This window comes from Xenopus laevis, chromosome 5S (assembly GCF_017654675.1).
Source record: "Xenopus laevis strain J_2021 chromosome 5S, Xenopus_laevis_v10.1, whole genome shotgun sequence".
Classification (NCBI taxonomy): Eukaryota; Metazoa; Chordata; class Amphibia; order Anura; family Pipidae; genus Xenopus; species Xenopus laevis.
This window is the reverse complement of record NC_054380.1, coordinates 41,970,690-41,985,620: the sequence shown is the minus strand read 5'-3', so window position 1 is coordinate 41,985,620 and position 14,931 is coordinate 41,970,690. Positions and strand designations below refer to the sequence as shown.

Here is a 14,931-nt window from a genome sequence, read left to right as displayed (position 1 = left end):
TTTTTTGTTGGGGCCCCAAGTTTTTTTTAACAGGGGGCCCCCCCTGCCACCAATGTTTTTAAACATGAAGCAGCGCAAAGACCCGAAGTCACGAAAACAGCCGAAGCCGAAGTCCTGAAGCGGTGAAAAGACCCGAAGTCACGAAAGGAGGCGAAGTTGAAGTACTGAAGCCATGAGTTCAATTCTACTGAACACCAGTTTGTGTTTTTTTTTTTTTTTTAATCCCCTGGCCACCAATGTATTATTTTAATATTCTATAGGCCCCTGCCACCAATCTTTTTTTTAAAACTTTTGTTTTTGGGGCCCCAATTTTTTTTTAACTCGTAAGGGGCCCCTTGCCACCATTGTTTTTTTTTGGGTTTTTTTTTTAAAAAAAAATTAATTTTCTTTTTGGTGGCCCCAAATTTTTTTAACTTGTAAGGGGGCCCCTGCCACCAGTTTTTTTTTTTTTTCAAAAAAAAATTATTTTTTTTTTAAATTTTTTTTGGGGCCCCAATTTGTTTTTAACTTGTAAGGGGGCCCCTGCCACCATTTTTTTTTTTCTCCAAATTTTTTTTTTGGGGCCCCAATTTGTTTTTAACTTGTAAGGGGGCCCCTGCCACCATTTTTTTTTTTCTCCAAATTTTTTTTTTGGGGCCCCAATTTGTTTTTAACTTATAAGGGGGCCCCTGCCGCCAATGTTTTTTTTTTTTTTTCAAAAAAAAATTATTTTTTTTTCAAATTTTTTTTTGGGGCCCCAATTTGTTTTTAACTTATAAGGGGGCCCCTGCCGCCAATGTTTTTTTTTTTTTTAGTTTTTTTTTTCATTTTTTTTTGTTGGGGCCCCAAGTTTTTTTTAACAGGGGGCCCCTGCCACCAATGTTTTTAAAAAAAAAAAATTTTAATTTTTTTTTTTTGGGGCCCCAATTTTTTTTATAAGGGGGCCCTGACCATCAATAGCTTTTTACAACTTGTGTGGGGGGGGGTTACTTTTTTAGCGCTGATGTCTGTGTGGTCTTTTAACTGCGATGTGGGCGGGATATGGGGCGGAGCTTGGTCGTCAGTGTGGGCGGGGCCCAGGGGGCCCCAAAAATTTTGTTGTACGGGGCCCCGTGATTTCTAATGGCGGCCCTGCTGCCTGGTAATCAGTGGAAACCAAGAGAGCTGCAAAGCAGGAAGTAGTGTTCTGGCTATTATGTGAGACATTCAGTCACTCCGGCCTTTATACATTACATTTTTGGTTGACTAACTATATTAGGATTTTTTTTATTTTGCACAGCCTATTTACCCAGTTTTTATTTTTATACTGAACAATTCCTTTAATACTGTTTTCTGGTATTTTAGAATTGGCATTAAATAGTGCACTTCATAGCAAACCAGTGCATTTCTGAGAACTGAAATAAAATAAAAACATACAATGGAAAGTCTTACGGATGATCCTTTTGTTTTTTTCTTTTCACTTTTCATTTCTTCCACCTCATCGGAATCTCCGTCGCTGTCAAGTGCCAGTAATTCAGGGTCCAAAGGGTCTAGAGGTGGTTCGTACAAGGCTGTGTTGAGTGGCAAATATCGGAGCTCGTTTGGGGAATATCTGCAGTTGGAGAAAAGAAAAAAAAGGGTAGATTGATGCAGTAATGAGCAGTTGTAGCCAAAAACTATAATGAACAAGATTGAAGGGTGATTTGTAAAAGCTACAGCAATTTTATGGAGACTCTTTTTAGTACTTTAACCCTTGTGTCTAATCAAAGCCTATGCATGCTGAAGGAGAATTGAACATGTGGTGGAGTATGCATGAATAACCTGTAAAAGGAAAATCTTTAACTTAATATCACATTATAGTGTGGGTACATTATTGTATTATAATTGGGTTTCTAACACAGATCACACAATGATCTTCTTGATGGCACAATATTGTTAAAATCTCTTGGTAGTAGAAATCCAATTCCCAAGAAACTTTAGGCCAACAAGAACATGACAACAGAAATCATAGTCACAACACCTGCAATAAAATGGCACAAATATAACAGCACTATGAATATATTAAGGAGAGTGAAAAGTGTAAACTACCTCTTGTAGTACTCCTGAAATTGCCCAGGTATGAGGGAAACTGGATAAGGACTCACTTTTGTCATTTCAGAAGGTATAATTTTGTACTTTCCCTGAGGCACCTGTATTATCTATTTTATTTAAAAAAAAAAAGACAAACATTTTTTATTGTATTAAAGAAAACAAATTTAAGACAATGGCACATTGGGTGCTTTGTTGGTTATGTCCAAATATGGGCCACAAAACACCAGTACACACCCTTTAGTAAGCAAGTGGAATTGCCGCAAGTAAATCAGTAATATTGTGTGATCTCAGTAAAATACATTATTCATTTACTGACCTGACTTTGGCGATTCTGATGCTTAATTAAGCAAGGGTATTGTCGACGTTTTGGACATGGGTAACAAAATGCCCCATGTGCCATTGCTCGTTTTTAATATTTCAGAGCTATGTTAAAGGGGAACTAACCCAAAAAAGAAAATGTAATATAAGCTTCATCTCACTGAAATAATAAACTTTCTAAATATGATCAGTTTACAAAGTCTCGCTTCAATCTGTCATGCAGGAGTCAGTCAGATTTTGATTGATAGGATCTAATACATCCTTTGTGGGGTTTGCTTGGAAGATGTATTAGAGCGTGTGCTTTAAAACTAACAAGCTCTGATGGAAATCCTGTTCATGCGGGATTTGTAACAAAGTTATTTTGATAGATTTTGTTTGTGCTGCAGTTGATTATTTGAGTGAACTCTGATACATCTGCTATGAAAGGGAACCCCTTCTAAAATATGTCAAATTCTGCCCGAGACTCTTTTATGAAGAGGGAATAAAGAGAGACAGTTTGTTGAGTGGGAGGTTATGAAAAGTAACTTGATTATTTCAGAAAGGGTACATAATTTTTATCTGATTATAAATATATGAAACTATAAATATAAAGTCTCATATACCCATGAGATAAAGCTTATACTAAATATATCCATGAGATAAAGCTTATACTGAATTTCTGTTTTCGCCATAGTTTCCCTTTAACTATTACTGACGTGAATTGCACTGAGGGATAGATATAATAAACACAGAAGAAAGTATTCCATGTGGTAGATATAAATTACCAAACTATTAGCATGCAGGGTGTTGTCGATTTTGGAGGATTATGATTTAGATACACTTGTATCTGCATTTTAAAATAAATAAATAAATGTATCCTTAGTAACAAATTCTACAAGACTTGCCAAGATGCAGTTCTTAAGCAGAATACAGTACCACACAGTCTGATCTAAGCAGATTGACTAGCTTATGTTGATGGACAAGCAGTAATCAGCTCCTCTTACGTGTGTCTGCAAATCAAAATAGGCTCTTCTTTCTTCCATTCTTTCCCGGTTCAAGTTGCTGTTGAATTCTGCAGCTTTCTTGGCAGCTTTCTTAATGTACTCGGGAACTTTGCCCGCCTCAACCTTCTGTGTGTTTTGTTGTTGCAATTGCTGAAAAATAGACATCCTCTTGTTAAAAGATGCAGTGTCACTCAATCCAAAAAATTAAAAGAATCAATTTTCAGTAAAACTCTTTACTTTCCCTGTTTCATCCTGATCACATACTTCATTCTGAATTTCTCCAGTAGTTATCTGTTATGGAAAAATATTGGTATAAAACAGTTTGTCCTCCAAGTCTTAAAATTAATCCCTCACTTTATGGCCCAGTAACACAACAAAACAAAAATGACTATTTCTATTGTGTATATTTGATAGGGATGTGCCAAATCCACAATTTTAGGATTCAGACAAATACCGTATCCACCAAAAAAGTTGCATATGCATATCAGCAAAATCACAGGACAGAAAATTCAGTGTAAAAACTGTCTAATTCTAGTCATATGATAATTAGGGCGCGGATCAGGTTTGGTTGGACTCAACTGAAAACCAAAAACGAATCTGGGATTCGGTGTATCCCTAATGTATACATTTTTTTCCAAGCAGAATACTTTTATTGCAGCATGTTTGCTTTCATTTCTGGTGTCAAAACAATACCACATCCAGGTATGTGTGTCCATTGGAGCCCTAAATAACAAATAACCTTCCCCTAAAAGCCAAGTAAAGAACTGCTTTTTAATTTATATAAAAATATTAAGCTTTCTATATAAGCACAATAACTATTTTGCTCTTTAGGTTCATAAAGAGTATTAATTTCATAGCACTGTGCATAGCATCACCAGTTCAATCCAGACCATTTTTAAACTGCTGCATACTTTGAAGCTAATATCTCTTACTTACAGCTAGTGGCCTATGGATGCTTGATTGGCTTTAGAGTCATCATATGTTTATGCAATTCTGTAGAAGATTTGTTAGAGATACAAATAAAAGGTCTTCAGACAAATTGTAGATCCCTTACTTACATGTACAGTATGTCACCACCCAGAACACCAAAATGGATAGTGGTTTTCTCAGTTTTGCAATATGTTTGATATATAAATACTTTCTGTTTTAAGGTTTAAATAAGAAGGCTTAATAACTTGGGGTGCCAAAATGTTAGCCACCCCCTTTCAAATTATCATTGTTTACTTAAAGGAGAAGGAAAGTCGTTTACCACTTGGGGTGCCAAATGTTAGGCACCCCCAAGTGAATGTATTTACTTACCTGAAACCCTGGTCCAGTGCTCCTATCAGCAGAAAACTGCACCCGCCTGGGGGTTATTCCAGCGAGCATCACGGAGTGTTTCTGGCTTCTTCTTTCTTCAAATTTCCTGGGGCAGACGCATGTGCAGTAGAATGAAAAAGCCGCCTTTTTAATTAAAGTTCGACTTTTCACTCTAATGCACATGCGCAGCTACGAGAAAAAAGAAGAAGCTGGAAGAGGAGCGATCTGTGGTGCTTGCTGGAATAACCCCAGGCAGGTGCCGTTTTCGGCTGCCGGCATGGGGTTTCAGGTAATACATTCACTTGGGGGTCCCTAACATTTGGCACCCCCAAGTGGTAAACGACTTTCCTTATCCTTTAAGACCCCTCCTCCTGTTCACTGAAAACTGCATCGGCCCAGGTAATACTGTGGGAGTACCACGTTGCCATGTTATTCTTTATCCTGGATCCTCACTACAGCCTGGTCCGGTTGCACTTGCACAGCAGAGTGAAAAGCCAAATATAGAAGCAAAAAGGTGGCATTTTATTCTACAGCACATGTGCACCTGGCTTGGGGCTACATAGAGGATCTAAGAACTAGAAGAAGATTGCAGTGTGGTGCTACTATAATAGTATCATGGACCAGAACAATTTTCAGTGCACAGAAATACCAGCACAAGTAAGTGACTGTAATGAGAGTGGGGTGCCTAACATTTGGCACCCTCCCAAACAGTGATCATGCCTTTCTTTCCTTTTATTTTTCATGTAGTGTTTTTGTCTCCTATAAAGATACCTTACCAATATAATTTAGCCCTTATTTAAAAACACTACATTTGTTTATACAACTTGTGAATATTCAACACATAAAAAAAAGACAGAAAAGACCTTTCAAATGTTATCATCTAACCATTTATGTACTTTCTGCTGTGTGATCAGACTTTAAATAAGTACAGGAGAGAGATTTGTACAGTAGTTTCATTTAACACGACAGCAAAAGAAAAGTCCCAACATTTTTGTGCTTTGTTAATGCAATGCTGTACAGTGCACCTTTTTATATTTACTAAATATAAATACAGGTATGGGATCTTTTATCCGGAAACCGGTTATCCAGAAAGTTCTGCCAAATAATCAAAATTCTAAAAAATAATTTCCTTTGTTCTCTGCAATAATAAAATAGTACATTGTACTTGATCCAAACTAAGATATAATTAATCCTTATTGGAAGCAAAACCAGCCTACTGGGTTTATTTAATGTGTAAAGGTTTTTCTAGTAGACTTAAGGTATGAAGATCCAAGTTATGAAAAGATCCGTTATCCGGAAGACCCCATCATTCTGGATAACCGGTCCCATACCTGTAATTGATTCCATTGAATATCTGATTGCTACTACATAATTTTAAAATATTTTATAGTGTTTTAAAAGCATGTGAACTTTATTTAATCAGCCCACCCCAACACACCTATCCTTTACTTACTGAGTACTCCTTGTAGTGGTCTGTAATACGTTGTCGCTCTTTTTCTTGCAGGATGACAGAATACTCTGCATGTTTGGCTGGATACTCTTTAATCATGAGATCTATTACTTCATCACTTCGTAAAGCTGTCAGACCTGGAAAAAAAAGGTACAAAATAGCAGGAAATAGGTTTTTACGCTTTGCATGTACACAATATTATCATAAGTACACTTATCAAGATGAGCTCCAAAAAAGGTCAAAAGTAACAAAATACACTTTTGACCCACGGGCCTACACAGTTTTTAATGTAAATTCCGAATGGTTAGAAATCATTGTTAGTGTATAATAATTAGCAGGGATTTGTGCATTAGCAGCAGTAGCACATTATTCAAATAAAGCACCCTTGTGACCTATACACTGATTGGATACTACAATGACCTCCTTGTTCTTGCATTTACACTTCCCAACCATTTATAGCAGAATACCAAGAATTGTGATTATAGGCAGTAATTCAAGGAGCAAATAGACAAGAAGAAACAAGAAGAAGAAAAAGAGCAACTGGTATAATGGTGCTTAAGATACAAAAGAATGAGGAGAAAAGACATTTCTGATGTCATACTGACTAATGATATCACAAGTTATGTGCAGATAACAAAAAGCAGCTTTTGAAAATATTTACAATCCTGGTGTAGAGAGTTGAAAGGATTTCAATTTACCTAAAGTGCATTGAGTTTCTGTAATGACATTTAATTCCCTCAGATATAGTTTTTCCTTGTGAGACAGATCTCTTCTCTCTAAATCTTGAAAGAACAAAAGAATTCAAATTATCTTAGATAAAAGTATACAGAAATTAACTAAGCACTATATACATCTTTGTGGAGAGCAAAACAAACAAAACCAGTTATTTTAAAGTCTTCAAGGGTAACTTTACCCCCAATATGAATACTAAGGGTATGGGCACACTAGGAGATTCGGGAAGATTTATTTGCCCAGCAACTAATCGCCTCTTCTTTGGGGCTACTAATCTCCCCGAACTGCTTCCCCATGTCTTCCACTTGCTTCAATGAAAAAATGCCTGCTGCATGGCACTCACGGCACTTAGTTTTCCTGAAGTGCCTGAAGTTTCCTCATGTCCTGACTGTGCAGAGGACTACTGCACAGAGGGGTAAGTAAAAAGTTAGGGGTATTTGCCCGGGGTAACACTTAGGATGGGGGGGGTGGGGTCTATGTAAGGTAGGGGGAAGTTTTTTTTTTAACTTTGGGTTTGCTTTTCCTTTAAGTCTACTAGAAAATCATGTAAACATTAAATAAACCAAATAGGCTGGTTTTATTCCTAATAAGGATTACTTATATCTCAGTTTGGATCAAGTACAAGGTACTGTTTTATTATTACAGAGAAAAAGGAAAATCATTTTTAAAAATTTGGATTATTTGGATAAAATAGAGTCTTTGGGAGACAGCCATTCTGTAATTTGGATCTTTCTGGATAATGGGTTTCCAGATAACCGATCCCATACCTGTACAATTAAGAAAATCATGTTTTAAATATGCAAATATATGTATGTGGGTATATGTCATAATGTTTAAGAGCAAAATGATACAACTAAAAATTAAGCATAACAGTGAGATATCATGATTACCTGGATATTTACGCTTAAATGAGGTAACGCCCAAATATTCACTGACTTGTTCTTGTAGCATATAGTACTCCCCTGTTTCATCTGGAGGCCATTTGTATTCAATAACATTTTCTGCTGGGAAATAGCTGGACCTTAAAGGAATGAGACAAATGATTTACAAAAGTGTGGTAGTATTCATTTTATGAGAATACTACAGAATCAACATGTTTTAACATGATGAAGTACATTAATATTTTTAAGAGTATTATTTTAGTGACGGTACCTGTAGCACTTTCAGTAAATGGAAACTGTATGGAAAGTCACAATAGCTATGGTTTGAAAGAAAGCATATGGAACACAAAAATAAATACCCAAAATCTTGGTTTGAATTTTCACAACTTGGGGTGCTGTCTCCAGACATTCGCCTTCGTTTCGCTGGCTGACTTCCATCATTTGAATTCTCTTCTGGGTCTTTTGTATCATTTGAATTGTCTTCCTTCAAAATTAAATAGGTGTATTTATTAAATAGGTAGAGACATGGTAGTTCAGAATGAACGAAATATGATTTATGTGAAAAGTGTGGATTTATAATGTATAAAATGTAAGCATCTTAAAATGAAAGGCATCTGTTAAATGCTTATCAGGCTCATCAGATGCACTACAAGAAATGGAGAAACCCTTTGATTTCACAAGTGACATCACTACAAAAAATTTAAAACACTTGAAATGTATTAACAGACCTGATAAGTTTTTACAGGATCTTCAAATAAAATATTTATTTGCAGCAATACTGCTTGTTTTATGCAAGAAGACTCCTGTAGATGTGCACAGAGCCATAACTGATTTATGAACCCTATTCAACAGCACTAAACTAATTTGAAGGGCAGTTTTAATAAATGTGTAAAAGGAGCATTTGTACCACTTTTCTTTTTTTTTATTGCCCACCATATTAAATTCAAATTCTTGTGTTAGTGGGTAGTACCATAATGATTTTCTTGGGCTGGCTGAAGGGGGCCATCAATGAGATGTTTGCCCTGGGCCAATATTTGCATCTGCACAGTTACAGACAGAAACCAATCAATGCGTAGTTTTGTTCTGCCAGCTGCAGGAAGGATAATGAAAGCAAAACTGTAATTGGCTGCCACTGACTCATGTACTTTTGCTAACTTACCCATTGTAAATGGGTTCAATTGCATCATGCTTATCTGTCAGCTGCAAAACAAAGTGGGCCCCAATGACTTTAGCATGGCAGTTTGCTTTATAAAATCTAATTTAGCTTATATGGATACACACACAACATGTACAAATACAGGGTAAAAGGTAAAGCAAAGATTTTGGTACCAGCATAATAGTTTCAAACTTCTTTCAGCTGTAGATTTCAGGAGTTTGTGTCACACTCCCAAAGTAGAACACTACATGTTTCGGGTCAGAGCCCTTTTTGTCACAGTAGTACCTGGATTTTAATATTGAGTACTGTTCTCAGATCTACCAGGCAGCGGTTATCTTGTGTTAGGGAGCTGTTATATGGTTACCTTCCCATTGTTCCGCCCTTAGGCTGCTGGGGGGGAGGGAGATGGTTGATATCACTCCAACTTGCAGTGCAGCAGTAAAGAGTGATTGAAGTTTATCAGAGCACAAGTCACACGACTTGGGGCAGCTGAGAAACTGACAATATGTCTAGCCCCATGTTAGATTTCAAAATGAAATATAAAAATAATCTGTGCTCTTTTGAGAAACAGATTTAAGTGCCGAATTCTGCTGGAGCCGCGCTATTAACTAATGCATTTTGAAAAAAAAATATTTTTCACTTGACAGTATCCCTTAAAGAGCGCCAAAGATATAGAGTTGCGAAAACTCCAGCAAACTCATGTAAGCTCCAAATCCAACTAAACATAACTTGGGCCAGAACCACCTGTCAAGTCTTAGACTGTATCTTAGACTTGCTTAGTAGCAATGTTCCCTGTAATCTGTATGCCCATACGCACTACACACAAATTATGGAACCAGAATATATACACAATATTGGAGCACACAGAAAACGATATATGTTCGCACATATTAAGATCCAACCTCCATATTATAGGCGCACAATGAAAAAAAACCAGAATCCGCGATTGGACCTTATTTATTATTAAAAAAAAAAATCACAATTTCATCAGATTGGGGAAAAACACGAAAAAAATAGAGGGAAAATCCGAATTGTATGGTTTTTGGATTTTCTTTACTAAATCACTAGATTTTTTCTGCACTTATTCCCAAAAAGTCAGAATTTTTCAGATTTTTGTTTGAAATAGTTGGATTTTTGGGCTAATTCCAGCACAGACCAAAGAAACTTTCAAATAGTATAGGGACCTCTCCCATTGACTTATATACAACCTAGGGAGGTCTGAGATGATGGATGTTAAGGTTTAATAAATCTCAAAACATCCGAGTTTTTGTCCCCCACTAAAAATTCAGATTTTCTAGTAAAAAAAACCTTGCATTTTTCAAGTTTTTGGCACAGACTTTAACAAACAACCAGGCTTGAAAATGTATTCTGTGGGGAAGCGCAAACAAGAAAACTCCTTGTGCAGAATATACAGATACGTATGTGCTCAGTAAAAAGTGCAAAAAAAAACCATCCACCGTCTCAGCATGGTAACCCCCACTAATAAAGGTAATAAGAAACCTCTCTGGGGAGAATACCTACTCACCAGATTTAAGAGGTATATAGGCCAAACACAGTTAGTTCAATCTTCACAACCTTGGATAAAACAAAGATAGGAACGCCATATAATGAAGTATAGCTTTCTAATTGATGATAAAAGAGCCCCCAACTGGGTACACTCACAAGATCTGAAATTAAAACTGCATTGAACAAATGTTCAGTCCAAGTGCACCATATTAATTCCTCTACGCGTTTCATGTGGTGCACCATGCTTCCTCAGGAGGATAATAATAAACAACCCTCTAAGACTCATTTGCAATTGCAAGTGTAATGTGAAATTACATTTTTTGGTCGCAATGCAGAGTTTTTCCCATAATACCAGTGCCATTGCCTTCTAAATATCATGCACTGCAACCAACTCTCCAATGCAAATGTAAATTAGTATCCTCAATGGTAACGTGCACACAAGTTTTTCAGCTAGGTATGTAGATGCAATTCAGCTATGTATGTATACACAACCTGCTAAGACAAGGGCCCCCAACCTTTTTTTACCCGTGAGCCACATTCAAATGTAAAAAGTGTTGGGCGCAACACAAAAATGGAAAAAGTCCCTGGGGTGTACAAAATAAGGGCTGTGATTGGCTATTTTTTGGCAGTGAGGCTCTGTTTGGCAATACATCTGTTTTTAACAAAACCAAAACTTGCCTCCGATTCCAGGAATTCAAAAATAAGCACCTGCTTTTTTGGTCAATGGGAGCAACATCCAAGCAGTTGGTGAGCATGTTGCTCATGAGCCCACTGGTTAGGGAACACTTGGAATAACTGCCAACAAGGGGCAGATTTATCACGAGTCGAATTACGAAGTAATAGGAGTTTTTTTGAACTCCCATAACTTCGAAATTCAAGAAAAAAAGACCAACTGAAATGTATTTAAAAAATTGAAGTTTTTTTCTGCGGGTGAATAGATGTTACTTCAGTCTTTTGAATCGAAGTAACGTCGTATTCCATCAAATTTAATTCAAAGTATTAAAAAGGAAAACTTCAATTTCTCAAAGTTCACCAATTGACTCCAAATAGGTTCTAGGAGGTCTCCCATAGGCTAAAACAGCAATTCTGCAGGTTTTAGATAGCGAATGGTCTTAGTCGAAGTTTGAAAGAGACAGTACATGATAAATTTTGATTCTCGAATAGTTAAATTTTTTTCAAATTCCATTCGAATTTTGGCCTATTCGATAGTCGAAGTACACAGAAATAGCTCCAAATTCGATTTTTTTTTTTTTACTTCTAATTTTTACTTCAACCCTTGATAAATCTGCCCCTAAGAAAATGTAAATGATATGCATCTAATGGGTCATTCACTTTACATTTATATGTATTCTTAAGAGGAGGCTTAACTGGTGCATTGGTACACCTTTGTGAATAGTGTTGTAAGACATGCATTTCAGCTTTTCACATTTACTTCCAACAAAAATGCTTTACAACTGTAACAGTGTCAATAAATCAGTACACCTGGGATAGTAACAATAATATAAGGACATAAGTGATTGCTTTTATATTCTATTATTGTAACAATGTATAAATTAAACTATTTGTAACTTGAAGCACAGACGCTTGCCAAATATTTAATAAACACGTGAATGCTAGCAACACCTTCTCCAGAAATGCCAAAAGATAATACTATGTAAATGTTACAAGAATTGGAAAAAAAAAGTCACTATTAATTGGTTTTGTGGAAAGCCCACTATTCAATATTTCAACCAGGCCAAGGATTTTAATCAAATGGGGCTTTGTGCTGTTTAGAGTGCCAAGAAATACAGTAATATTCCCTCCTACAATAGAATATAGTAACTAAAATGAGGCACAAAATTGTTCTATAAACCACTGTTTTGTGTGTATAAGAATAAATAATCTTCAGATTCAGATACATATTATTTGACTGAGCAAAGCATTCTCTGAAATTCCAGCCGCAGCTAAACTAATTTGTTCATGTTCCATAAAAAGCATATGGTAACAGCAGCTAACTAAGTTGTGAGCATGAATCCCAAAGAAAATAATAGTTTCTGGCAACATTTAAAGAGCTGTAAAAAATGTTTAGAGGACACGCAGTTATAAAAAAAAGCATAGGGTCTATATGGTGGTTATATGTCATTAATAGATTGTCTGTTACAGATTATACACTGCTATTAGTTAGGAAATGGTTAAAATAACAAACACATATACAATATACAAATACTCTGCTAGCCAGTCACTTTGTTACACTCTGCTATTGATATTAAAGGGGAACGATCACGAAAATGAAGCTTCGTCACACTGAAATAAGAAACTTTCTAAATACAATCAAATATTCTGCATCCATTCTGAAATAATGAAGTTTATGCTCACTATCCCTCTCTCAGCATCTCTTTCTCTTGATTCTGTCTTCATGCAGGAGTTGGGTGTTAGATATTCATTGACAGTTAGATCCAATCTATCTTATAGGGAGGCTTCCTTTCCTAGCAGATGTATTAGGGAGGAACTACACGGAAAATTTCGGCGCGATCCGAGGCGCTGCGCAAAAGTGCAGGCGTCACGTCGGATGCAACAGAAATAAGATAAGTAATAGCATTGTCAGATGGTGTTGCAGATTTGCTCCGATGCTGCATCTTCATCCAGTTGGATCAACGCTGCGACTTCATCCGACATTTCCATCTCCTTATTTCGGTCGCGTTTTTGCACAGTGCGTCGGATCGCGACTAAATCGTCCGTGTAGTTCCTCCCTTACAGCTAACTCAAATAACTGATTCTAGTTAAAAATCTAACAAAATAACTGCCTTTTGCACAAATCCTTCATGTAGAGAGACATGATGTCTGGTGATTTTAATAGAGTGAACTCTAACATCTTCTAGGCTAAAGGAACCCCCCCTATAAGATATTTTGGATCTAACTGTCAATGATTATCTGACACCCAACTCCTGCATGAAGAGATATTGAAGAGAAACAGATGCAGAGTAGTGATGTGCGGGTCAGGGTTTCCCCTACCGTAACCGGCGCTGTTATGACCCGCACCCGTGGGTCCTTTTATAGACCAGCGCCGACTGCCCCACCGATGACGTCACAATGACATCACAAAAGGGGCTGGGCTAGCAGACGCGAGATTATAAAACCGGAACCCAGAAGTCAAATGCCGGCATTTGAAGGTGGTGGAGAAGCGCTCAACACGCACCCGCCCGCGAAGAGCACTGCGAGGTCGACCCAAACCTGCCTGACCCGCGGGTATCGGGTCGGCCAGCACATCACTAATGCAGAGAGTAATAGTGAAGATAAACTTGATTATTTCATAAACAGTGCATAACTTTTAATTGATTATATTTAGAAAACTTCTTATTTCAGTATGCTGAAGCTTATATTACATTTTCTTTTTTGAGATCGTTCCCTGTTAATAAGAAAAGGTATAAAATCGGTGTTTTCATTAACTGAATGAGGGGATAATATGACAAGCCTTTAGAACTCAGATAGTGATCACATGCAGATGAGTAGTACTGATCCTGACAAAACACATCACAGACTAAGATCTATAGATTCCCTCCTGAAATACAGAAGGTAAGATGTTATGCATGCATTGGAGAGATGGGCAGCCATAAAACGTGCATGGGCATCCACAGCATGAAAGAGTGAAAGAAACGCAACACGCACGACCGGCGGCTACAAACATTACAAACATGATTTGCGGACGCAGGTAAACAAAGGCACAGAGAGAGAGAGACAATGTGAGCATGTCACCTTTACAGAGGGCGGTGCAGGGATGGCCGGTTCACTGTCGCACAAAGGCTTCGCTGAAACAACGGCGGCCATGGCCCGACATACAGGAAGCAATACAATTACTGCAGGGAGAAAGCATAAACTCCGCCTCCACATGCACACAGCCCCAACAAGGAAAGCCCCGCCTACCCCCACGGTGTCTCGCGAAGGGTAGTGAGGAAGCGTAACTAAACAAGGGCTGTGTGTATTTACACTGACAGACTAGTACCTGTTACAGCGGTAGTTGTGGCGTCAAAGCAGCAAAAGCTAAAAAATAAAAACAGACACAAAGTCTAGCTTTCTCCTATATTATATATGAAGGTCTTCAGACGTTATAGGCTCAAATCGTTTTGTTGTTTTTTCAACCCTAACGTTAAAAAAAACCCTATCTCCCCTACACCACATAGACCACCCTCCCTCAGCCTAAATGTTACCCCGGGCAAATGCCCCAAATGTTTTACTTACCCCTCGGTGCAGATTTAGGCATTGAAGTTCACAGCCGCCATCTTCAATTTTCATGAGTTTCGGTGCATGCGCAGTTGTGCGGCAACAGAAAATTGCTACAACTCCGCATTTTCCGCCATGCCGGTCTCATTCCAAAGATTTCTGAAGAGGAGAAAATGGCGGCTGTGAACTCTGATGCCTGATCTGCACCGAGGGGTAAGTAAAACGTTATTGGCATTTGCCCGGGGTAAAACTTGGGCTGGAGGGAGGGGGGTTCTATATAGGGTAGGGGGGTAGGGTTCATTAGGGTTGTATTCTCCTTTACGATTTAGTTGGACTTCTCTTAGTTTGTGAAAACATTAT

General features: G+C 37.6%; 1 protein-coding gene across 5 annotated transcripts in view; it reads right to left on the bottom strand.

Annotated features, from left to right (window-relative positions):
* Positions 1–14,279, bottom strand: part of phf10.S (PHD finger protein 10 S homeolog) — a 41,140-nt gene extending 26,861 nt beyond the window's left edge. Inside the window, exons 1-9 of one of the 5 annotated variants that reach the window (XM_018264510.2) lie at positions 14,107–14,279; positions 8,072–8,196; positions 7,722–7,852; positions 6,798–6,881; positions 6,103–6,236; positions 3,588–3,641; positions 3,351–3,500; positions 2,047–2,156; positions 1,411–1,570 (exon numbers count right to left, since the gene is read on the bottom strand). In XM_018264510.2, coding sequence (XP_018119999.1) covers positions 1,411–1,570; positions 2,047–2,156; positions 3,351–3,500; positions 3,588–3,641; positions 6,103–6,236; positions 6,798–6,881; positions 7,722–7,852; positions 8,072–8,196; positions 14,107–14,241 — 1,083 coding nt within the window. In that variant the 5' untranslated portion in view covers positions 14,242–14,279. 5 annotated transcript variants of the gene reach the window in all.
* Between the last annotated feature and the right edge of the window lie 652 nt (positions 14,280–14,931).